The sequence below is a fragment of the Rhinatrema bivittatum genome, chromosome 4 (assembly GCF_901001135.1).
Source record: "Rhinatrema bivittatum chromosome 4, aRhiBiv1.1, whole genome shotgun sequence".
NCBI lineage: Eukaryota > Metazoa > Chordata > Amphibia > Gymnophiona > Rhinatrematidae > Rhinatrema > Rhinatrema bivittatum.
In genome coordinates this window covers 241,165,411-241,191,205 of record NC_042618.1, presented here as the reverse complement: position 1 = coordinate 241,191,205, position 25,795 = coordinate 241,165,411, and the positions used below count along the sequence as shown (strand labels likewise).

Below are 25,795 nucleotides of genomic sequence, written 5' to 3'. Positions count from 1 at the left end.
TAGCTTAAAAGAAGCGAGGTGAGGAAGCCATTGCTGATATAGGAAATATGTGGACTGGTGAGCTTTAAAATTATTGTCTCAACGTGAATCACATTCTACTTTTTGGAAATCATTTGTGGGTGGAAAATTGCAAGTTGAAAATAAAATTGGGGTACCTCAAGAAATTAGACAGATGTAATCACAATCCAAAATTATGGTTGGACCTACTTTAGCAATAATATTTTTGGGCAGAATATGATAAAGAAAATGGTAAACAATTTAACTGAACAAGAAATATCGCTATTTTTTGGGCCACCTGGTTCAAATGTTTTTGACTTTTCAAGAACATAGAATTGCATAAAGGTTTGTATCTGAGTTTGGTAGACTAAATCCAACCACTTCTGTCTTGTTTCTGGTGAAGCTTAGATTAAAATTTGAAAACTACATAATACTTTTTTTTTTTATTTTTTTATATTTTGACCGTGCAAACACATTTCTTGAGAAGAACGGCAGAAAGCAGAGTTGCTTACCTGTAACAGGTGTTCCCCTAGGATAGCAGGATGCCAGTCCTCACACATAGGTGACATCACCGCATGGAGCCCGGCACAGAACTTTGATCTCAAAGATTCTAGAGCTTTCAGCATGCCCTTCTGAGCATGTGCAGCTGTAGTCATCACCCTGCCCCCTAGGCAGAGCCCCTCAGTCCATGATATAGCTAATACAAGGAAAAACCAACTCCCAGGGAGTTTCTTGAGAACTAACATCCTGCTGTTCTAGGAGAACACCTGTTACAGGTAAAGAACTCTGCTTTCTCCTAGGACAAGCAGGATGGTAGCCCTCACACATGGATGAATGCCAAGCTACAGGTTGTCCGAGCAGGACAACGTGGTAAACCACACAATGCTGGAGCACTACCTCTGTCCTTTACCTCCGAGGCAGCCGACCCAGACTGAAGAAGAGTTGGGTTCTACAAAGAAAGCCAAGAAAAAGACCAAGACCCAAATCCCCTTCAGTGATGCCTGAAGCAGGGGAGTTATGTGAGTGCCTACGAAGAAACTGCGCATCATGGAAGACAGTACAAGCAGAGTTTCTGACAAAAACAGTGGATCTAGATCCTCCTGGATACAGGAAGAACCCAGAGATGTAAACAAGAGAGCCTCTAGGAGGAAAACCTCACAGTTTCCTTTGGTGTGAAAAAAAATCAACTGAAAAACAAACTGGGGTCCGAGAGCCCTCCAGAATAGACTGTCGAACACATAGCCAAAGGTCTGGAAAAGAGTGCCCAGGTATGGCTGGTAGGCCAAATGGGCAGAAGAAACCCACACCACTCTTGAAAGAACAAGCAGCAAACCACGCAGGGCCTGGGACAGACACTGCCTGCCGAAGCATCAGATGTAGCTGAATGCACAGGGCAGCGTCAAGGGTAACACAAGTCGCCCGGTGGTCTATCAACTGCAAGCAAACAAATCACTGCCGAAACTAGCAGAGAGTAACCTACTGAAATTGAGTACTCAGTCTTCTTAAGACAGTGGAAACTGAGAGCGATTACCCCAGGGGAGAAGCTTCCCCTCCCCTAACAGAGCATGTGGCACAGCAATGGACAACGTTGCATGACCCAGAACTCCTCTGCAGATGGGGAGATCCTGAAAAAGGGGAAAAACAGCTTGCATGCTACTGCGAGCAAAGGGCAGTGCCTGTGTTGCGGGGTACTCGGCCCCCAGCTCCCTCAGCCATGGACACAGCAATAGGGTGAAAGGCACAATCTCCCAGCTGATGGACTGAAACTCTCCTCACAGAGGAGGGTTCCATAGGCAAGAATAACTGAATTAAGGAGGACGCTCACCGAGTCCAGCAGATTCCAAAGTGACTCCCGAACAGGGGGGAAACTGAAGGATCACTGGGGAGCAACAGGAATAGGTTTGTTGCATCCCAGTGCACTCAAGGGAGAGTGCTATTTTAGACTATTCTCGGGGCTGGTGCCAGTCAGAGAAGTGCCATCCCTTGCCCAGGAACAGAAAACGAGGGACACCCCTTGAAGGGGTGCATAGTTGGGCATAGAGAGGGGAACCCAAAAGAATTGCCCTGGAACCCAGTCGAGTCTCCCCTTCCACAGGGGAGAGGAAAGCAGTGGGATCAGGGCCTGGCAACCCCCCAAAGGAGAATTGATGCGACCAACCCACCACAGGCAGCCAGCCTTGGATAGGGGAAATCGCCATAGCAATCCCCAGAGGGGCCCCAGCTGAAGATGGTCCAACACTGCTAATGCCACTCCCCGGCCCTGTTCTCCAAGGAAACATGCCGATTCAGAGGCTTGGGACTCCGGATCAGAGGAAAAACATTATCAGGGACAGAGCCCCAGGGACTGTTCCACAAGAACATGGTAGAGTGCAAAGACATTTGCCTCTGCTGAGAAAGAAGAGGATGCTGGAGCCACTCCTGTGATGTTCACTCACCTCAGAATCTGACCAGGATTGCAGTCCTAGGCCAGCCCTGCAGCTGCGGAACACAACCTGTTGTGACCACCCGGAGGGAACAATCCACACACACACACACACACACACACACCAACGCCCAGACAAAAGAGGGAAATTGGAAGCCCTCCACTGCAAAAGCGCACTGGGCAGAATCATGCCTTGGCAACTCATCCACGGATGGTGGTACACCCATGATCCTGAGCACTGAGGTTGTGGGAGAAATCCCACGCTCCAGCGAGGACCAAGAGCTACGTGCCCGAGTCGATGGCTACACGCTGTCCCACGACCAAGCACAGAGTGTGCAATGACACCTCCCCCACAAGTGCTCCTCAGCATTATGTAGTACAGACTGATGCGGAGGCTGATACCATGCCGAAAGATGGCAGAACTCTAGTGTGGCTGAGGACTGCACAACCAGGAAGAATGCCACCTGGCAGCGACTGAGGTACTTGGAACAGATGCCTAATCTGTCCCAATCATGCAAGCTACATGTCAACGCCACAATAACTCCAGCGGAGTGGAGAGGACAGTGTGACGATGGCATCCCCAGCACCACCGGAATGGTGGAGGGTGGCAGTCTATGGCATTACCCCCTTCAGTACTGGAGAACGCTCCGGAAGGCAGGCCACCAATCTGTAGTGGAACAGGTTCACCTGTGAGACCCACAGGGAATGATTGCAGCGAAGTCCCTGATGCTTATGGAGGACTGCGGACATGTCCTGTGATCTATAAGAAGTCTGCCCATAAATAGCGCCAGTCCTGGCACCACAGGTGCCCACAGACTTCGATCGCCCAGGGGCCCCTGATGCCCGAAGGTATGGACCAAAGAAGCCATGGGCAATGCAGGGAAAGGCCCTGCAGCACCCGACAGGTCATCGATATCAAAAGGAACAGATGACCGCTAATGCCAACAGCAATTTCCTTCGGCTCACCGATTCGTCCGGTGGTGTCAATGCTGCAAGCTCAATGACTGCATTATGGCTGAGATCCTCGCTAGCGCACATTAATACTGATGGTGTGTGCATCTTAGGAGGCCCCCAACTCTGGGATCATTGGCTGAAGGAGCAGTTCTGCGCTTCCCAGTGCTCTGCAATGGACACCACCCATAAGCCCTGAGAGCACCAGACCACTGCATATAGATGCACCAGCACATCAGGGTGCCTCGAGTAGATGGCAACCCCTGCGCTCAATCCATAAGAGGTCAAGAACCCCTGCCCCTCGAGGGCTGCAGGGCCATGCAAGTGCTTCAAAGAGTCCTGGCGGTCGACGGCCACAGTGGCAACAAGGGCACTCAATGGCGAATCCAGTGCCTGGTCGGTGGGGCTCGACATAGTCGAGGAGGTAATGAAAGACAGTGGTGGTCCGAAGGCCTCTCCGGTGGGCCCCACACCTTGATGGCCTCAAGGGCATCAACAGTATTGGGGCAGCACCACATCACGATGGCAATGAGAACATGCTGGCACCGAAACTGCACACCACGACGACCTAGTGGGGTCGACAGCATTGAGGGCTTGCCACCGCTTCGACCTTGCCAGCCCCAAGGGTAGCCATGCATACCCCTTGATGGATCAAGGGCGTCGCTGGTATCGAGTGCCTTGGGGGCATCAAAAGTACCACGGGCATTGAGTACAGCAGCATTGATAGTACCATGGTCACCACAGCATGAGTGCAGCAAGGGTACCAAGGCAACGAGAGCTGCGAGGGCACCACGGCATGAAGGGCACCGATCATGGCAAGTACCCGAAGGCACCATGCCGAGGGGTCGAATGCCCCGAAGGCACCGTGACCTCGAGTGCCTCAAAGGCATCGAGTGCACCAAGGGCACCAAGGCATCGTGTGCACCGAAGGCACCATGTCATTGAGTGCATCAGTGGCACTTTGACATCGAATGCACCGAGGGCACTGACAGTGGAAAGTGCCTGAGGGCACCGTGACCTCGAGTTCATCAAAGGCACCATGACATCGAGTCCCTCAAAAGCATTGAGACATCGAGTGCATCAAGGGCACTGTGGCATCGAATGCACAGAGGCATTGAGTGCACCGAGGGCACAGAGTGACCCCAAGGCACTGTGCCATTGAGTGCATCAAAAGCACTGTGGCATCAAGTGCGTCAGGGCCACCATGGCAAGTGCACCAAGGACATCATGCCGAAATATCAAGTGCACCAAAGGCACCGTGCCATTGAGTGCATTAAAGGCACTGTGGCATCGAGTGCATCAAGGGCACCGTGTCATCGAGTGCACTGCATCATGGCACCCTGGCACCGAGGGCATCGAAGCCTTGATGCCCAAACTGGTGCAGCAAGAGTCCAGTTCCATCAATGCTGATGGCTCTGAAGGTCACCATGGCATTGTGAGTGGTCATGCACCTCAACGCAACGAGGGTGACCCTGGACCCCCGACGGCGTCAAGGGGACCATGGTACCCAAAGTTGGGCCCTGTCCCCTACATGGTCCCAAAAATGATATGTGTCGGACGAACGGTGCACTGGTCACACCTGTGCATGGGCCACTATTTATGGGCATATCACCAAAGTACGGCAGCAAGCTGCTAGCCCAGGCTCTGCTCACCTTCTCTCCTAGGAAGATTGCATTGCCAAGTCTGGCAAGCAGGAGGGGAGGCAATGTCATCCAGGGCTCTGCCAGTGGAGACTATTTCCTCAAGACTTGGGGAGGATGAGCACTCCCCTACAGGAATGGCATGGTCCTCGAGTCTTCCACCATCTGAATCCACCGATGCCGAGCGATCGGTGAACTGCTATGGAACTCCAGCCCAGGCAGAACTCAGGCGAGCCCCCAAGCTCAGCGATCTACACGGATCACCAACGGACTGCATACTCCAGACCTGTCAGCACTGTGGGAAAAAAAAGAAAACAGACATAGCAAAGAGAGGACACAAGTACAAAAACCTGCAGGAGCAGTTTTTTTTTTTTTTTTGTTATAACAGACTGTCAGGCTGCACAGGGAAGAACCCACCATGCAGCCAGCAGATTGTTGGAAAAGAAAGAAAGAAAGAAAGAAAAGCTGCAGCTCTAGAAAAAATATATTACAAAACTATAAGAAGAGAACAAAGCTGACTGTGAAAAACATTTTCTAATAAAAAAAACCACAATGGCGAAACAACAGCTCCGCGGAAAAGAAGAGACTGAGGGGCTCTACCTAGGGGGCAGGGTGATGACTACAGCTGCACATGCTCGGTAGGGCATGCTGAAAGCTCTAGAATCTTTGAGAACAAAGCTCTAGAATCTTTGAGAACAAAGGTCCGATGATGTCACCCATGTGTGAGGACTACCATCCTACTTGTACTAAGAGAAAGACAGGAATTTTCTTTAGCAATGTTTCAGATTATATAGAGGGAACCTTTCAAAAGTCATTTACTTGGGTAAACTGTCAAAAAATTGCCCACCTTTTCTGCAGGTGAAAGTATGGGGGGGGAATCAACAATGTGTTTACTTTTATCCACGGAAAAACTACGCATGCTTGGAGGTGGGTGTTAGGTCTGGAGAGGCAATAATGTGCATAGGCTTACATTTTCAAACTACATGTGTTATTTTGAAGGGGAAAAGTGCCTGCAAAAAAACGTAGGGGCAAATCTGTGCCGGTTCATTTTCCTGGGGCAATTTTCAAAGAGAACATTTAACATAAGAACATTTATTTATTTTTATTTATTTTTAATTTTTATATACCGGAATTCCTGTATGCAATACAAATCAATCCGGTTTACAAGTAACGAAAAGGTTGCCCTGGTCTGGGGGGTTAGACCGGGGTTATTTTACATGGAACATTGAACAATAACTAATCAACCATTGAACATTATTTCAGGGAATATTGAAAGTAACAATAATATTTAACAAATTTAAACATAATAACAAATAAACTTATTCGTGTATTGAATAGTATGTGTGTGTTCACCTTTTTACAAGGAACTTTAGTAGCGTAAATGGTCTGCAGTAAGCGGTAATATAAAGGTGAATATTGAATGTTAAATAGACATGCGAATAAGCAAGGACGGGTATGCAATTGACAAGGTGTTAGAGACACCCTGCAAAGGTTGGAACTGAAAGTCAGGAGGAGGTGCCTAGTTACACTCTGGGAGTTGGAACGCTTGCCTGAAGAGCCAGGTTTTTAATCCTTTTTTGAACTCTGGTAGATTGGGTTCGAGTCGTAGGTCTGGTGGTAGCGCATTCCATTGGTTTGGTCCCGCCGTGGAAAGTGCTCTTTTTCTTAGTGTTGATTTGGCAGGAGCTGCGACTAATGTGCCTTTGTAGGCGCTTCTGATGGGTCTGGCAGATAAGTGTGGACGAAGTTGGGTTTGTAGAGATATAGGTGCGACGTTATGAATTGCTTTATGAATGATGGTTAAGGCTTTATATAGGATTCTCTGTTTGATGGGTAGCCAGTGGAGGTTGCACAAGATGGGGGTAATATGGTCTCTTCTATTAGTGTTAGTTAGGATTCTGGCTGCGGCATTTTGTACCATCTGTAGGGGTTTGATGCTGTTGGAGGGGAGGCCAAGTAAGATTGAGTTGCAGTAATCAAGTTTCGAAAAAATAATGGATTGAAGGACGAAGCGAAAGTCATTGACGTGAAGGAGTGGCTTCAGTTTCTTGAGGACCTGTAGTTTACTGGGTCAGAATGAGGGTCCATCAAGCCCAGCATGCTGTTTGCAACAGTGGCCAATCCAGGTTACAAGTACCTGGCAAGTAACCCAAACATTAGATTCCACGCTACTGATGCCAGTAATAGCAGTGGCTATTCTCTAAGTCAACTTGATTAATAGCAGTTTATGGACTTTTCCTTCAGGAACTTGTCCAAATCTTTTCTTAAACCCAGCTACACTGACAATGAATCCCAGAGTTTAATTTTGCATTGAGTGAAAAAGAATTTTCTTAGATTTGTTTTAAATATGCTACTGGCTAACTTCATGCAGTGTCCCTTAGTCCTTGCATTATCTGAAAGAGGAAATAACCAATTCACGTTTACCCTTTCAAGTCCTTCCATGATTTTATAGACCTCTATCATATCCCCCCTCAGCCATCTCTTCTCCAATCAGCCCTAACCTCTTTAGCCTTTCTCCATAGGGAAGCCAATCCATCCCCTGTATTATTTTGGTTGCCTTTTCTGTACCTTCTTCAGTGCAACTATATATATTTTTTTAGATGTGGCGTCCAGAATTCACACAGTACTCAAAGTGTGGTCTCACCATGCAGCATTATAACATTTTCCATTTTATCACCATTCCCTTCCTAAGAGTTCCTAACATTCTGTTTGCTTTTTTAACCAATGCAGAACACCTAGCCAACGATTTCAATACATCATCCAGTATGACCTCTAGATCTTTTTGATGTGCTGATGCTATGGTACTGCTGGCTACTCAGAAAAGATAAATAGGTATGTGTGATATGTAAAGTCTATGGAATGAGTTGAACACCAAAAAGACAAGATTTGGGTTAATGTCCAAAACAGTACCACTGCTGTAGAAATATTTGCTGAAAGAATGAACCTGGTGCAAATTATAAAGAAGATAAGTATTAGGTACCTGGAGTGAAAAAAAAAAAAAAAAAAGAATTAAGAAAGCCAAAAACATGATTTTTGAGAGTTAGTTTTAGGATGAACACAAATTTACAGATAAAGAGATGACAACTGAGTCCATTCATCTTGTCAGTGGTTGAATACGGGAAATGAAACATGATGAAAATACAGATATTTGAAATGTGGTACTATAGAAGAAATCTCAGGATTAGCTGGAAGGACATAACCTCAAATGAAAGAGTGCCTGAGACGATAGGAGGTGGGAGATCCCTGGCATAAGATCTGGTCAAAAGGAAAATAAAACGTGCTGGTCATGAACTCTCAGTTCTGGTAGTTAATTTAGTACTGGAGGTCATGATAAAAGGGCAAAACAGAAAGAGGAAAGCAGAGAGCAGTCTAGGGTTGTGGTGACATTAAAATATGGTTTAGATTCGTAACCATGGGTGAGATAAAGAGGGAAGCTGAGCGTGGAGGAGCCTGGCACTTTATAGCTGGCAAGCCTCACAACAATGATGGTACCTCTTCACATGAGTCTCTTTTAGATCTATTTCTATTTAAATGAAATTTGATTTGACCTTAGTTGAGTTATGAAGACAAAATGGAATATGTTAAGGTTTTTTTTTTCCTTGTGGTGTTCTAAATAGGAATGAAATTTACCATTACCTTCTAATTGTTTTGCTAATTATGGTAAAGAAACTGAATACTGTTTAAGCCAATGTTTGTTGCATTTCTGAACTAAAATTTAAAACTGTCTTTTTTATTCTATGCCTTCTTAACCTCCCACCAGCTGTGAGTGGAATTATATATGATCTAAGTCATATTATTTTGATAAAGAGATTATATCTTGAATTAATCAACTGTGACTTTGGAAAATGCTTAATTAAAATTAATAATGAAACATTATTTAAAACTATTGTATCTCACCCATCTTATTTTCTAGATTTCCAACATAGAAGTACTTCTCAACTTTGTTCCTGTCCAGTGGCTTATATTTCTACATCCTGCTTAACTGGCATTCATGGCTCATCATGGCTATATTCTAGGTCATCATGGCTATATTCTAGCTGTTCATTTTTTTACTTCTTTGCTATTTTCTGTAATAAGATATAACATTGTTGTTATATCCTCCCTAAAAGATGAACCAGCCCAAAGTGAGCACCGTTTTGCAGCTGATAACATGTCCCTAAATCCTTAAATTTAAAAATTCATCTACAGGGTCTGCTTAAGTGCTGATGGTGCCCAGTGCAAGCACCAGGAACAGTGAGTGCCCTCCATGGTGAGGCAGGCGGCAGATTTCTCCTTGGAGTGCTGCAGGCAGCAATGTCCCTCCAAAACCACAGTGGCACCTTGCTCTCCATGACCAGGTTGGGGAGGGGGGGGGGGGAAAGAGGGGGGCAGGTCATCCCTGGATTGCTGCAGTTGTTAGCACCCTACAAAACTGCACAGACCACAACCCTAAAGCCAATCTTACTCTTCTACACCATTTTTAAATTATATGAGCCAGCAGCCCGATTCCCTTTTCGTTTAAATAGAGCTCAACCTTCCTGTAGAAGTTTGATTTACCCCAGTAGATTGCCCATTTCCTAATACACTTAAATTGCTCCTTCCTATGCCATCATTTCATCCACACATTGTTTACACGATTTGCTTTCCATTCCCAACTCCTCCAGTTGTAAGCACCAGCTCCATGGGTGCTTGAGCACCCCCAATATTGTCTCTTGCATGCCTGTGAATCAGGGGCTGAGAGCTCCATACTACAGTGCTCGCACCACTCCCTGCAGCCCATTGGCTGGCTGTGAAATGTCTGTCCAATGGGCTGCAGGCAAGAAGCTTCTGTGTTTTCTCCGATACTGCTCCCGTCTTCCCCTGCAGCCTATTTGCTGACTGTGGAATGTCTGAATAATGGGCGGCAGGGGAGGGCATGCACTCCGCTTCTGACTCCTAGTTACTGTTCCCACCTCATCATGTAGTCCATTGACTGGCTGTATAATATCTGACCAATGAGCTGAAGGTAGACCAGAGAGTAGCAGGAGTGTAGAACAGACAAGTCTTGCTGAGGTGCAGCAGAGATGGGGAGGGCTGCAGTTAGAGGGTCTGGGAAAGGTAAAGAGAGACAGAGGAGATATAAAGAGGGTGAGAAAGAATACTGCTTTGAGGGTCTGGGGGAAGAACTGAAAGAAGGAATTCTGGCTGGGAGAGGAGGAAGCAAGGAACTGAGAGGGGCAGAGGGACTGGGAAAAGAGCTGTGGCAGAGGGAGAAGATTAGAGACAGGCTGGCAGGCCAGAAAGAGGAAACATGGGCTGTAAGAAGGAATCAGTAGCTGAGACAAAAGAAAATGGAAACAAGCTGGGAGAGAGGATATGAGCTGCGATAAGAGGAGCAGGGGGTTAATAGGTGAAGGGAACTTGAGGGAGAGAGGTGAAGGTGACTGGAGAAGGAGCTGTGCGGAGAGAGAGAAGGAGGCTTATAGTAGAGGTAAATCAAGAGAAGGTCTGAAAGAAGAAAGGGTGTCATGGTGGAGGGAAGAGGCGAGAAGAGAGATAGAAGTGGCAAGAGGAGTGACTAGGAGGAGGTGAGAGAAGATACTGAGCTGTGGAAAGCCAGCAGGTGATTAGAAAGAGATATACAAAGGGAAGAAAATAACAAATAAAAAAAAAAATGAAAGGAAGACCAGAAATTAGAAAAAAGGAATGAAGAGGCAGAAAGGAAGCTAAGAAAAAGCCAAATGCAAGCAGAAATAGAGGACAGATTCTGCCCAAAATCACACAGAGCGCGTAGGACAGAGTCGGGGATTATGCGCGTAACCCTTTGAAAATCTACCCCAAAATGGGAGAAAAGCCTTAACGAATCTGGCCGTTAGATTGTAAAACCTCTGGGGATAGGGAAATACCTACGGTACCTGAATGTAATCCACTTTGAAAGTGCTGAGAAGTGGAATATAAAAACTACATGAATAAATAAATAAATAAATATATAAAAGAGTCAGGGGAGGGGGCAGGCGATATCTGCCCTTTTCTTCCAGCCCTGTAGTCACCAGGGTAAATAAGATGTTTTACTGAAAGAATAGGGAAGGGGGTAGGAGATTGTGGTAGCATGAGATATCATAGACTCAAAATCTCTTAAGATTGGCAGCTCCAGTACTGTGAAGGGCTGCGGTCAGGGACTGAACCGAGGAGGAATTTAGGTGAACCTTGTCCCCCCTTTGTTCACAATGATAAATAAATCATTCTCCTGTTATAACCCACAACACTGCAGTTAGCTTTGGGGTTTTCAAACTGAGGACAGGAAGCACCACATGCTGGGGAGATACCAGCTGCTGAGCTGCCAGGGCTCAGCACGTGAGGTGGTGGAGAGGGTCTTATGTGGACTCTGCAGGCATGGGACTGGCTCTGGCCTGGGATCCCTGAGTGCCGGAAGAGGTGCTACAAGTGGTAGGGAGGCAGGAGAAGTTCCGGAAAAAAACAGGAACCCTGGGTCAGGGAGTGCAGAGCAAGGAAGTGATCCAAGCTTGTGGAGGATGAGGAATCACAAACTGAAAGGCGAGCAAAGCCTACCAACCAAGGGAAGCCTAACATGTTGATGAGGGGAGGGAATCAGTGAAGGGATGGCGGAACCAAGCCTGTACAGGAGAGCAGCTGCTAAGAAGGGGTGAGGAGGAATCCTCTGGGGAGTAGAGGGAGAGGAAATGAGAGGGGGGAACGTAGCTCAGTGGGAAACGGAGAACAGAGCAAGCTAAGGGGTTGTAGGGAGTGGAGCTGGAAGAGGGGATATTAAGCACCCCTCCTTCCAATATAAAATTCAAAGAATGCCTATGGCAGGAGGTGGAAAAGTAAGAGTGCAGACAGAGTAAGGAGGGGTGGGGGGAAAAGAGGAAAAGATGGGGAGAGGAGATTAGAAGAATGAGAGAAAATAGGGTTGAGAGAGAGAAAATGGTGCTGACAGGTGAAGGAGGGGTAATGACTGTGATGTGGAAGGGCTGTTGGTGCGGGGAATGGAGCAGGAGGACTGTAGGGGGTGAAATGGGGTTGGGAAGACTTTCAGACTTCCCTAGGTTTGTTCTGGACTGGCCACGTAAGTCTTCCCCGTGTCCACATTATCTGCTTCTTTCTGGACGACATTTGCATACAGGCTGCTCGGTCACACTCACAATGTACTGTGTTCTGGGGTTTTTTTTTTTCACTGGGGGCGCTGTGATTTGGGCTGAGTTCAGCACCCCAATTATTTTCAAGTTGGCCTCCAGTTACAGTTTCCACCTGTTATATTGAGAGAAACAGAAACGGGGGCCACAGATACCGGAAGACTGGTACCGAGCTCTGGATCTTACTGTGTCTGGATCTTGTTGATGTTCCAGAAATGCGGAGAATTCCAACATCCGAAGCTTGGAGCTGGCAATACTCCTTCCTTGCCATGGTGGGGCTGTTGGGGCAGTTGAGAGGCCAGCAGGGGAGTCAAATCCTAAATGCACAGGAAGGCCAGATGAAAAGGGTTAATCCTGCTTTCATTTTAAGATCTACTGCAACCACAGACGGAAAACAGAGGTTCTCTGGTTTTCCAGTCCGAAAATCAAGACGAGAGAAGGGCAGTTTTCGAAGCAACCTGAAATGGATTAACACGCCTGCATTGCCCTGTCTGCTTTCCGCAGCCCAGCTAAAAGCGCACCAAGTCTTCCATAGTACGCATGCTTTTAGCAAGGCCGGGGAAAAGCGTTCTTAGGGCAAGAAGGGGGGAGGAGAGGAAAACAGAGCATGCACATGTCATTCTCACAAATAGGGGAACCACTTCACCCCCTCTCGGGGGAGCCTGCATGAAGCAGCTTGCTGCTCAGTACCAGGCGCTGCTACATGTGTACATTATATTCCTTTCCAAAGAGAAACCCACCTGCCCGCGTTGTTTCTTTGTGAAAATGATTGGAAAGTACCCATGCTAAGTCCGCCCGCATATTCGATAACTTGGTGGGCCGTTTGAGAAATTTCCTCCCATAGGGTTGACGTTCATTCCGCGTTAACATGCAGTGACCAGGTGTTTGAACGTCTGCGCTCGGGTGACCAATGCGCTTGGGCAGGAGAGAGAAAGGCCCCAAAAGGTCTCTGCAATGCTATTTGAGATTGCTTTATTTCGATAAGCAGAGGAGGCAGAGGTGCAGGGTTAAAGGAGGACTACACAGACTATTTATAGAATATTACTGTAAATGAGCTCCGTAATCACTTGCCGTAGCAGGCAGCAATTTTGAAAATAGCACCTGTTTTTAAACACTAATCTTTTTTTTCCCCCATTCTTCAATGTGGGACTTCAGGAACCATGGTGTCTTTATGTTATTGCCCACAGACACACACTTCTTGGAATGATATCATATAAATGCGTATTACCTAAATCTGTCTAGCTCTGTGTATGCATACGTCATATATGGAGCTGCATTCCTGCAGTGACATCAGAAGGCAAGGTCTCACTGCTACTCTGCTACTCTGATTCAATTACAAGTACCGTGTTTTAAAAAGACAAGAGAAAAGGAGGATCGCTTTTTCACACAGACAATACTGAGGGAAGGTGATTTTAGAACAGCCCGTGTAAATCCGCTTTGAAAACTAACGGACTTGATAACTTGCTTCCTGGCAGAGCAAGTGTAAATGTCCATGTGAACATTTTCATGCACATTTTAAAGTAGGCGTGCAAGTTTAGACCTGGTTTGAGTTACAGAAACCTGGGTGTCTGAGAGGAGGGGAGTCGTTATTACACAAATTTGCCTTGAAGGTTATAATATAGTGTTGAATAACAGAGTGGGTAAAAGAGGAGGGGGGTATGGCTGTTAATATATAGAAGTACTTTACCATTGAAACAAATTGTGATGGATTCAATTATAGGTTGGGAGAGTCTGTTATTGAAACTGGATTTTCCAGCTCCTGATGTATTGTCTTTATGGCACTGTCCCCCAGACATACCAGTGGATAGGATCGAGGAAGTTACTGAGATACTTTTGGCTCAGGCTAAAAATGTTCCATTTTTTATTATATTGGGAAATTTTAATTTGCACAAGGGCAAGAACTCTGGTTCTTGCTGGAAGTAAGTGATTTACATCAATTAGTTGTGGGTCCTACTCATGAGAAAGGCCATATGTTGGATTTGGTCTTTCGTTCTAGTTTAGCTATTTTATCAGGTAAACTTAAATTTCGGGAGTCAGAAAGTGTCATGTGGCCAAGATCATTATGCTGTGAATTTCTCTTTCTGGCGCTCTAGAAGGTCAGTTATGGAAGCAGAAAGGATGAACGATAAGGTTTAGACAGGGGAAGATAAATTCACTAGTGTTTGGGGAAATAGTGGAGATACAGGTTGATTCTAATTGGGAGGATATAGATAAGGAGCATTTGGATGGCTTATTGGAGGGTTGGGATAACCTATTGGTATACAGTACAGTAGAGAGAAAGCTCAGGAAAATAGACAGGTTAACGTCTCTAGAAAGGGTATCATTTCTCACTGCTACACACAAGAACTAGCTTTATTGAAAAGCGGATGTCATAGGATGGAAAGATCCTGGAAGAAATCTGAAAATAGCGAAGTGAAGAAACAATGGCATAAAGCGAACACTGAGTATTTTAAGATGACAGCACTCACAAAAAAAGAGGTATTATTTGGGGATTATGCAATCCTCCAGTAGTAATCTGGAAGTTCTTTTCAGGATAGTGACATTTTTGGTGGGGGAGAATAAGTGCTTGCCCCTAATTTATGAGGATTTATCAGATTGTGAAAAGTTAGCTTATTATTTTAATGAAGAAACAAAAGAGGTATTAAAATATTTGAGAAATGGTCTTTTAAAAGAGGCATTGAATTCTCAGTTGGAGAGAGATTTAGGAGTTAGAGGGTGTGATGGGTTGGATAAATCTGAAGAGATTTCTTTACTAGAATGAAATATGATTATGTCTCAGTTGAAGTCAGCTTCTGCCTTGATAGATCCATGTCCTTCTTAGTTGTTAAAAGATGTACCTGAAAAGATTTTGGATGGTTACCTCCCAAGTTAAAAAAGCAGTAGCTTTACCTTGTTTGAAAGGTGACAATTTGAATCCAAGATCATGTCAAAATTACAGACCTGTATCTAATCTGCCTTGGGCTGCAAAAATCGCAGAGAAGGCAATTACTACCCAACTGTCAGATTACATTGAAAGTGCCGATTTGCTTGATTTTGCTCAGGAAGATTTTTGACAAGGATGTAGTACTGAGACTCTGTTAACATCTGTTATGGAAGAAATGTTGTTTAGAAAAGACAATAATGAATCTATCTTATTGTGTTTTTAGATCTTTCAAGCGCCTTTGATTTAGCAGACCATTATACTCTGTTGAGGTGTTGTGAAAAAATAGGATTGTGTGGTGTTGCTTTAAACTGGCTTTCAAGTTTTTTTAACTGACAGAAAGAAATTTTTTGTTTTAGTAAGGATAAAATCTGCATGCATTGATATACAGATAGGGGTACCACAGGGTTCATCATTATCTCCAATTCTATTGAATATTTTTAGCTCCTTTGGGTAAAGTGGTCCGGGATTATGGATTTGATATATTTATCTTCACAGATGATATACAGATCTTGGCTCCACCAGGATGTAATCAAGAAAACACAGTTGTGATATTAAATCTATACTTACAAGCAGTGTCTGGATGGCTAAAAAAAGAACAGCATGTTTTTAAATTGTTAAAAAATGGAACTATTGAGAGTGGGTCCTGATCAGTTATTAAAAAATGCAGTATTGGAAGGATCTGAATTACTTCCTAAAAAAGGAGGTGAGATCTTTGGGGGTGATTATAGATGAGAATTTGTCCATGGAAAAACAAGTAGCACGTGTTCTACGTCCAACATATGGGAAATTTAAAATAGTAAGGCAGTTGTGTCCCTACTTAGATTTTCAGGCATTGAAAACAGTGGCATAAGCATTGATTTTATCTTGCATATTCTGTATTTGGATGTACCTGGAAAGTGAATACATTATCCAGAATACCGCTGCACGCATTGTTACAGGGTGCTCTAGAAAAACTTCATCTGGTCCATGTCTACTCCAACTCCATTGGTTACCAGTTTCTTTTCATTGCAATTTTAAATGTTTGATTCTAGCATTCAAGGCTTTGCATGGAACGGGTTCTGCAAATTTGAAGAAACGATTGAAATAGCACGAGTCAAGAAGATCTTTATGATCAAAGGGGAAATGTTTGCTACAAATACCCCCAGTAAAATGTTTCAGACAATTAACATTGTTGAAAAGATCATTTATAGAGACAGTGCTCCAGCACTCTGGAATGACCTCCCCCTTGAACTAAGGGAGGAAATAGACTTAAAAAAAAGTTTAGAAGAAAGCTAAAAGCCTGGTTTTATGTGTCTCAATCTCTTAACATCTGATGTGGATATTATTTAGTAGAGATGAAGAGTTTACCATCTGATGGAGGAATGGAGAATGAGACCTGTGGGTATGGCTTTTGCTTTATTGTTATTTAGATTTAGTTTATATTATTATTTGTAATATGTTGTACATCGCTTCAAGCTATTTGTAATCAGTAAAGCGATAAATAAATATCATTAAATAAATAAATAAATAGAATAAATAAATTGATTTTCCCACCCATACTTCATCCTCCAGAACTCCTCTGCATAAAGGTGCATGTAAAATTGCTTCTGTGTGTATTTTTTCCATGTGCAACCTTCCCCGCCCTGGGGATATTTTCAACAAGCCCATTTATGCACGTAAAACTGCATCTTATGTGCATAAATGCTTTTCAAAATTGCCCCTAAGTGATTACAGAGTCCGTTTACAGTAATAATCCTAACAAAGACTCAGGGATGTTTTCCTCCCATTTTATAGCTCATCTCCTACCTTGGTGGCTGAAATGATAGTCCTTAGCTGGAGGCCATGAACCAGGGCAACCATGGGCTCTACACATCCAGCCACTAAACGGAGCCACTGAGTGATGGCTGGGAATCCACTCTCCCCCTACTCAGGGCTGTGAACACCAGCTCTGCAGCAGCTCCAGCCTCGTTCATCCTAGGAAGTGGACCTGGGAATTGAATCCAAGTCTTCAGCATGGATTGAGCAACCAGGCCAGCCTCCTCATTGAACTTTCAAATGAGTCTGAAAGAACTGATGCCTATTTGAATTTGAAAAATGAACTCCCTCCAATGATCTTGGAATACATTTAAAACTGGGCTGAAACTGACTGTACTACAGGTCAAACTGGATATTCTGAGGGGCAGTGATTTGACTCAGTGGTGTCCTCGGGGAGTGATGTTAAAAAAAGCAAAACAAAAAAACCCAATCCTGAAGGTTGTCTGAGCCTTTGTTTCTTTAAGAAGAATTAGCCCCATCATAGTAGTAGTTAGTGCCATATATTTGAAATACTTCTATCCCACACTCCTAGGCGTATTACAATGGAAAACATACATAAAGTCACTGTATAACACTTATCCCCATAACAGTAACCACCTGTCACCTAATCATTATTATTTATTCAATTTGATTGACTGCCCTTCGATACAGTGTCACCAAAACAGTTTACAATAAAATCCAATAAATTCATGATATTCAGGATTCAGGTTGCTATGGTCTAAGGAGGGGTAGGCTTTGAAGCTGCGTGGTCCTACTGACAGAGTTCAATGAGTCAGTTTACTGCCCCCCGAGGAAAGTTATTTTCATCTCAATAAAAGGGTACTGTTAAAAGCTTTTTCAAATGCACAAGTAATGCTGGCTTCCCTACAAGCTATCGTCAAATGTTTTCCGTCTTCAGCATGACGACAAATTCAGTCTCTACTTTCCCACTGGAGTAAGGGTGACAAACTGAACTCCTCATCTCGTGAGACAAAGTGAGTGATCAGGGGGAGCGGGCAGTCTTTCTTTTGAGCATCTGTTAACTCAGGTTTAATTTTAAAAAAAGGTTTTCTTGTGCTGCTGATGGCCTACTTCCTATACCCCTTGTAGGGGAGTGGGGCAGAGGAAAGGGTATTGCCCAGAGCACAGCAAAACAGCACGAGTGTGAGGTGAAGTTCCAGGTGGGCTCGGAGGCAAAGAACAATAACAGTGGCCAGCTGCCTTTACATTTTGAGCATCCAGGACTAACAACTGATTGAAAATCAGAAACAGAAGGTACATCACAGCTTGTAAAGCAACAAAGCAAACTCCCCATTAAATGGAATTTAGAGGTAGGCAATTAAAATGTTTTAGTTTCGTTCATTTGTGCTATTAGTTTCATTGTGGTCTTCATTCTAGCACGCTCATTCGATTAGAGCACGCTAAATCACAGGCTAAATGAAATTCCACCGTGTTTTTGTATACTATTTTTAAACGTCAGCACACTCCTATTGGACTTCTCCAATCTGAGGGCAGTGCTAGTATTGAAAGCTAAAGAGCAGTAACCCACTGGTAGGAAGGCCAGAGGCGCGCACAAAGACTTGTACCACTAACATACCTGACATGGGAGACGGGAGTGGAGGCTGGACATAGGCCTGTTGTGAAAAGGGCTTCACGCTACAAAAAAAAAAAAATACATGAAAGAGCATCATCAGTTAACAAAGGGACTCATGGCAAATCCTGCAGCTCCTATGAGTTGGTACATCAGAGTGATGCATTACCATTTATTCCTGTTAATAAGCCATGGATCAGAAGTTCTTTGTTTTACGTCTCCCTCTCACAGATGTTCATATCTCCAAACTAATCTGGCAGTTTCCTCCTGTTCCTTTGTAGTTCTAATTCATTTAAGGCTGGGATCTGGTGGCACGAACCTTCATTTGCACATACCCAGGGGTATTCCCCCCCCCCCAATTCTATATCCCCTTCCCAACTTACGTTTAAGCCCAGTGATGGTCCTGAGTTGGGGGTCAGGCACCATGCCTCTTTCCAGAACCCTGCAATCATGGCTGCTGAATCCAGCCACTAGGTGTCACCCTTAGGCAATGACTGTGACTCCCTTCCTTCCCTCCACAGCATCCCCAGCCCTGGCCAACCCAGGAAGCAGAAGACCCTACCTGACCCAAGGACCTTCTACATGACAGCATGTAGCACTTACCAACTGAGCCAGCTCAAGTTAATCCATTCTACTTTGGGTTTTTTTGTTCAGTTATGGGTGAGAACCTTTACAGCACCATTATAGTATAGTCAAAAAAAATATTTAAATCTCATTACACAGGCATTTACTACTTAATAAGAGAGTATGTCGGACTCAATGCATGCCCTCTCCTGTCTTTGTCATATCCCCTGGAGATCTAAGCAAGAAACCTGCTCTCAGCCTGATGCCATTCTGGAAGGGGGGAAAAGAGAGGGGAAGGAGTCAGAGCAACTGAGAACAGAAAAATGTACAGCAATGATGTTACTTCTTTTTGTCTGGTTTTTATTTTCATCTTTTCTGCCACAAAAACTACGCAGTATTGCTACACTCGGTAGTGTTAAAATAAATCAATAACAGCAAAGTATAACTCTGCTTTGCACTTGGAAATGCTAACTTAAAAATGCCAATACTCTTTCCTGTAGAGAGAGCAATTACGACCTTGTTCTCCCCTCCCCCTCCCCCACTGAAACAGACTGGGAAAAACCTTTAGTACATCAGGACCTTAAAGCATTATTAGTAAAATAAATAAATTAGATATTGGTTGGTATTTAAAACCAATAAACATGTTTAAGATCCCCCTCATTCTCATTGTTCTCATTCTTCTGATTAAACTATATCTTAAACGGGCCAAAGGTACAGAAAAAAAAAAATTCACTGAAGCTTATCCTTACTTATCAATCTCAGTATGTCAGAAGGCTGCTGTTTTGATTGTCCTCAAACCCCCTAGGCAGACATCAAATTGATAACATAGTGGGGGGGAGGAGTTGGACCTTGTAGGGTGTGCTTCACATGCTTGATTGAAAACTATGACTTGCTATATAAATGTTGAATGTCCTGTGTGTACAGTTTTCAGTATTGTTCACAATAAAAATTTTAATTTCAAATTGATAACATGCAAAGCATGAGTACAGCACAAACAGCTGAAAACTAGTCTCAAGATAAAAGATTTGAAAAAGAGGGGAAAGCTACTGTAAATAAAACATATTGAGGCAAAAAAAAAACCCCCAAAAAACCTACAACAGTGGTTCCCAGACTTGTCCTGGAGGACCCCAGCCAGCTGTTTTTTCAGGATATCCGCAATAAAATGTGCATGCACTGCCTCCATAGCAAGCAAATTTTCTCTCATGCTTATTCATTGTGGATATTCTGGAAACCTGACTGGCTGGGAGGCCCCCCAGGATAGGTTTGGGAACCTCTGAGATAGAACATTTAAAGAACATCAGAAGAGGAGGCAAGAAAGCCAAGAAGCAGGTATGTTTTAAAGAATCCAACTGTTACTCTACTCTTGTCTGACCATTTGTAACACATATGATGTTACATGTGTCCTACCTCTGCAATGGAGAGCTCCAATAACTGCCTTGGTCCTATCAAAAACTGAAGTCTTAGTAGGTTGCGATATTTTTCAAAGGACCAACAAAAAAAGATTTTGTAGTTATCTGTTAAAGAGGCCTAAGAGGTCTTGACAGCTCATGTTGTAATCTATAACATCTTTTCTGTAGGTTCTTGTATTACAACCTACAAAAGACTCCAGAATCCCAACTCCAGTTTTCCTTATTACACCAATGACAGAATTTTGTCATAGCAATATTCTCAGACAATCAATGTAGTGCAAGACAGGAATGCAAACCAAGAAAAAAGTAGGTGAACATCTTGTGCTGCACAAGAAAGAGGTGCACAGTTTTTCAATGTAACTGATATTTTACTAAACAACCCTCTAGAAATCTTGCTTAAGAAATTCTACCATTGACTTCCTATGCGATTCTCAACAAAATCTCCCTAATTCAAATAAACCCTGCAATATCCAGAAGACCCAAACAATGCAACGGGTTATAGACGTTCAAAAAAAGAATATGGAACGTTCAAAAAATGAATATGGAAAGAAAAGACTAAAGTTATAGAAATGAGGAATCAATGGTAGCAAGATCAACCAAAAAGGAACAAGGAAAATTACCAACAGCAGAGAATTCAATGAGAGTATCATATGGATAAACAGACCATCAAGGCCTACAAGCTCAGGGACAACCCAATGGATCAGTAATAGTGCAAGGGTGACCTTGTTCAATTCCCAAGCCTAAATTCTGCTCCTCATTCCAACAGGGGGCTGGGGATGCTGCAGAAGGACAGCCATTGCACATCAGCAATATCTTTTAGCCAGGCTGAAGAAGCATGCGTACCAGGTGCTTGAAGGAGTTATGGACCGTGGACTCTGCAATGGGTGGGCTAGGAAGAGGTCTGAGAGGGCTGGAAAATGAGGGGGAAAAATCTGGGCAATGGAGAATGAAGACTCAAGATGCCATTGCTTAAATAGGGTCTGGTTCCAATTGAGTTAGAAGTCCAAAGAGCAGAAGCTAATGGGGATAAGTTACACATCAAGGAAAAGATGAATATACAGAGCAGTGGGAAGACAGAGACCAGTAGTCAGTAAAGACCAAAGCAATAAGGGCAAGGTGGTTCAGAAAAAGCACATGAAGGACAATATTTAAAAAGACAATTTGTCCACATGTTTGCTTACACCTTCAAAGAATTGTAATTTTCATGGTCTGGTAGGCTGGGATCATGGATCACCCCTAAATAAGTGACACAGGACTGCAGGGCAAGACTGGAGATTGTTTTCTGCCTAGCCAGCACCCCCCCCCCCCCCACCCCCCGATCTTTGGTTGAGCCTGCAGGTTCTGGGGGCTGGAAGGACTTTCTTTCTGGAGAACATCAAGGTGGCAGAACAGGAAGTAGAGACAGACGTTGGCAGACAGGAGCTGGATATAGGCAGGGTTGGAGACAAGGCTGGACCCAAAGGCAAGGCCTGGGTTGGAGACACAGCTGGTTCTGAGGGCAGGCAGGAGCTGCATGTAGATAGGGCTGGCGACAAGGCTGGAACCAAAGACAAGGCTTGGGCTAAAGACATGACTGAACAGGATAAGATAAGGCAAGGCCTGGGCTGGAGACAGGGACTAGGCTGGACAGGACAAGGACAGGACTAGAACAAGCAAACAACAAACAAAAAAGCCCAAACAGGGCACAAGGCTGGGCTAGGTGAACCTAGAAGGCCCAAAGGCCACAAGGTGGAACAGGAAGGTACAGAGAGGCAAGGCAGGAAAGCCAAGAAGGTCACAGAGCAAGGCAGGAAGACTACAAGGCTAGAATGCCACAGGGCAAGGTAGGGAGGCCTGGAAGGCCACAGAGCAAAGAATAGCAGGTCAAAGAGGGCCAATGCAAAGAGTCAGAGTGACTTGAAGAGACAATCAGTGCACGGAAAGGCTGGGCTAAATAGGTCTGGAACTGCCATGTCATATGATCAGCAAGGAGGTGGCTAGAGTGGCTATGAGTGAGGCTCACTGAAGACTTCTACTGGCAGGAGAGCTGCATAGCAGGCCGGATCATGACATTAATATGTTAAAAAAGCATAACCTCCCTTTCCTAAATCCATGCTGGCTTTTCCCCATTAAGTCAGGTTTACCCAAATGACCCATACATTTGTTCTTAATTATTGCTTCTACTATTTTACCAGGTACAAATGTCAGGCTCATCAGTCTTTAGTTACTTAGGTCACCTCTGGAATTATTTTTGAAAGTCGGTGTTACATTGGCTACCCTCTAGGTCTCAGATATAGAGGCAGATTAGAATGAAAAATTACAGATTATGAATAGCAGGCCTTTGATTTCGTATTTGAATTCTTTTTGAAGTCTATGGTTTGCTACTATTTAGTTTGCCAATTTGATCTAGCATCCTTTTTAAAGTCATATGTTACTGAATTAGTTTTATTTATTATTCTCCTTCTGGTGATTATTACTAATTTGATTGCATTATGGTCACTATTGCTAAGTGGCTCCACCACTATTATCCTTCATACTAGATCCTGCATTCCACTGAGAATTAGATCTAAAATAGTACCCCTTCTCATTGGTTCTAAGACCAATTGCTCCAAGAAGCAATCATTTAAGTCATCTAGGAGCTTAGCCTCCCTGACACTCACTCAGTCAATACTGGGGCAATTGAAACCTCCAATTATTGTATTTCCACAATTTGTAGCCTAATTTCTGTTAGCTTTTCACAATCTGTTTGATCATCCTGGTCAAGTAGATGTTAGTAAACCCCACTTCTATATTCCTCACAAGGAATTTCTATCCATAGAGATTCCAGGGAGCAGAATTTGTATACTACTTATGGAATCCTTAACACAAGTACCACTCCACCACCACTTCTACCTGCTCTGTAATTTTGATTTATTTTGAACCCTGGTATCAACATGTTTCATTGGTTTTCTTTTTTTCACTGGATCTCTGAAATGCCTGTTACATCAATATCGTCATCTAGTGCCATACATTCTACTTTTCCCATCTTATTGTTTAGACGTCTGGCATCTACATACATAGTAACATTGAGCCCGATATTCAAAGCTACTTAGTCGGATACGTAGCAACTTATCCAGCTAAGTGGTGGCTTCTGAATATCTGGCTATGTTCAGCGGTCACCATTTAGTTGGATAAGTCACGTATCTAATTAGCTAGCCCGATAACTCGGTAGAGGGGGAACGGGTGAATTGGGGAGAAACTATCCATCCAGCTAACTTAGCTGTATAAGTGCCGCTATTTGGACTTATTTGGTTAAGTTAACAAAATAAGTCAGTCCCCCCAGTGTTTGGATGTTATCGCAATTTGTGCTAAGATAGAGCTTCGCATAGGTATTAGCGCAAATTGCGATAAACTGCCTATTACCATAAACACACCCCTTTTCCTATCGCATGCGATATTTAGTGCATTTTTATAAATCCAGGCCTTACTTTGCCGTTTTCTTTTCAATTTTAAGCTCAACATAAATGACAGCAGACAAAGATCAAAATGGTCCATCTAGTCAGCCCAGCAAGTTTTTTTTATATAGGATAGTAACTGCTGCTCCTTGAAAGTTATTCCCAAGCTTCAAATGTAAACTTTTGGTTAAACAGAAGCTACTCCATGTCTTCATTTTTATTCTCAAGCCAGGGATCTGTTTGTCCCGTGCCCTTTTGAATTCCATGACCGTTCTGGTCTTCGCTACCTCTTCTGGGAGGGCATTCCATACATCTACTACACTTTCCATGAAGATATATTTCTTGATATTGTTCCTGAGTTTTCCCCGTTGGTGTTTTATATACACATCTAAATGTATTCTTTTCATTCTTTTTCATAACTCGCTTACTATGAAATGGATTCAGATAATTTGGAATCAACTTTTTCCACATCCTCACTGTGAGAACACACTTGATTTTCCCTTTCTAATAGTATCCTTTGTGGATACCCTGCTCCAAATCATGCACCCCTGAGCAACTGTTGGCTTTCCCCCAGCTGGAAGAACAAACAGAACTCACTCTTGGGAGGACCCAGCTTGACCTGGTAAAGGTCCTTGCCAAAACTGCAAAACAAAACAAAAAAACAGAAAGGGTAATACCAAGGATAATCAATTAGGGATTGCAATATTGTTTAAAAGGTAAAAATATTCTTTACCCCTGTACAGTTGATGGAATGCTGTTTTTTTTACTTTAAAAAGTGGCCATAATCCAAGAGCAGGGCCATTTCTAGAGGAAAGGTAAATCAGGGTGACTGTCTCAGGCCCCGTGCATCAATCCTCTCCAAGCGTAGGAAGAGGGCAGCACTTCTTACATGCATCTGCCTCTTCCTCCTCTACCAGCTTCAGTTTGAAGTTAGAACTATGCAGGGGCTGTAGACTCAGGGGACCCACTGGCTCTGCATGGTTCAGAATTCAGACTGAAGTTTGAGGAGGAGGAAGATGCAGGTAAGAAATGCTGCTGTCCCCCTGCCTGTAAAAGAGAGGGAGAGAAGATTTGGAATGGAGGGGGTAGGGTCTGAGCAGATCATACCAGGATAAGGAGGGGGAAGATCTGCAAGGGCTGATTTAACCCCAGCTTCCACATTCCCGTCCCCTTTGGGCAGAGGAGCTAGCAGAGGAGTTGGAGGAGGCGGCAGAGGAGGAGGAAGAGGAGGCAGATGCAGGTAAGATGCCCTGCCCAAGAATTCACTGATGAAAACAATTTAAAAAAAAATCTTGTTACATATTCAAATTTTAAGAATGAAAAAATGTATTGAATAATTCAGGTTTCTCATGTTTTGTCTATGGGAAAAATGCTTAGTTCAAAGTTTCTTTTCACTCGTCAACCACCAATATGAACATAGGTAAGGACAGTAGATGTTCCCATCTGATAGCCATCAGTGGCCTACTGGAATGAACAGGGGGATTAGTTTTTTGTAGGTAAACATCTCCATCATAACTGACACCTGAATTGCCAGTATCAGAAAAGTAGCAAAGGACCGAATGAGTCTGAAAAAAGAACTGCTCCCTCACTCCTGCATGTGCTCCCTCTAGAACAGGGGGTCGAGCTGTTTGGTGATATGGACTCTGAATTTATTTATTTATTTATTTATTTATTTATTTATTTAAGTTTTTTTTATATACCAACATTCAAGACGATAGTCCCATCATGCAGGTTCACAAGAAACAGGGGTGCAATTAAAATAAACTTTACAATTTGAACAATAGTGCAGAAAAGCAGTTACATGTAACAGGGAAACAATAACTTGGAGTAAGAAGGAAAATGAAGATCAGATAATTATATATATATATAATAACATTATAAGGGGTGGCTATTAATGCTATTACTAGCGAAGTATGTTGATTGAAGGGAGTTAAGTAATGTTGGAGTTAGGAAAGGCCTGCGTGAACAGCCACGTCTTGAGTCTTTTCTTGAATGTTGAG

The 25,795-nt window shown here is 43.8% G+C and overlaps 1 protein-coding gene across 6 annotated transcripts in view; it reads right to left on the bottom strand.

Annotated features, from left to right (window-relative positions):
• Window positions 1-25,795, bottom strand: part of TEAD4 (TEA domain transcription factor 4) — a 269,267-nt gene that overhangs the window by 54,736 nt on the left and 188,736 nt on the right. For all 6 annotated transcript variants that reach the window (XM_029599977.1, XM_029599972.1, XM_029599976.1 and 3 more), the window contains 3 exons: window positions 24,393-24,436; window positions 18,416-18,474; window positions 12,309-12,439 (listed from right to left, as the gene is read on the bottom strand). In XM_029599977.1, coding sequence (XP_029455837.1) covers window positions 12,309-12,439; window positions 18,416-18,474; window positions 24,393-24,436 — 234 coding nt within the window. The remainder of the gene's footprint in view (window positions 1-12,308; window positions 12,440-18,415; window positions 18,475-24,392; window positions 24,437-25,795) is intronic.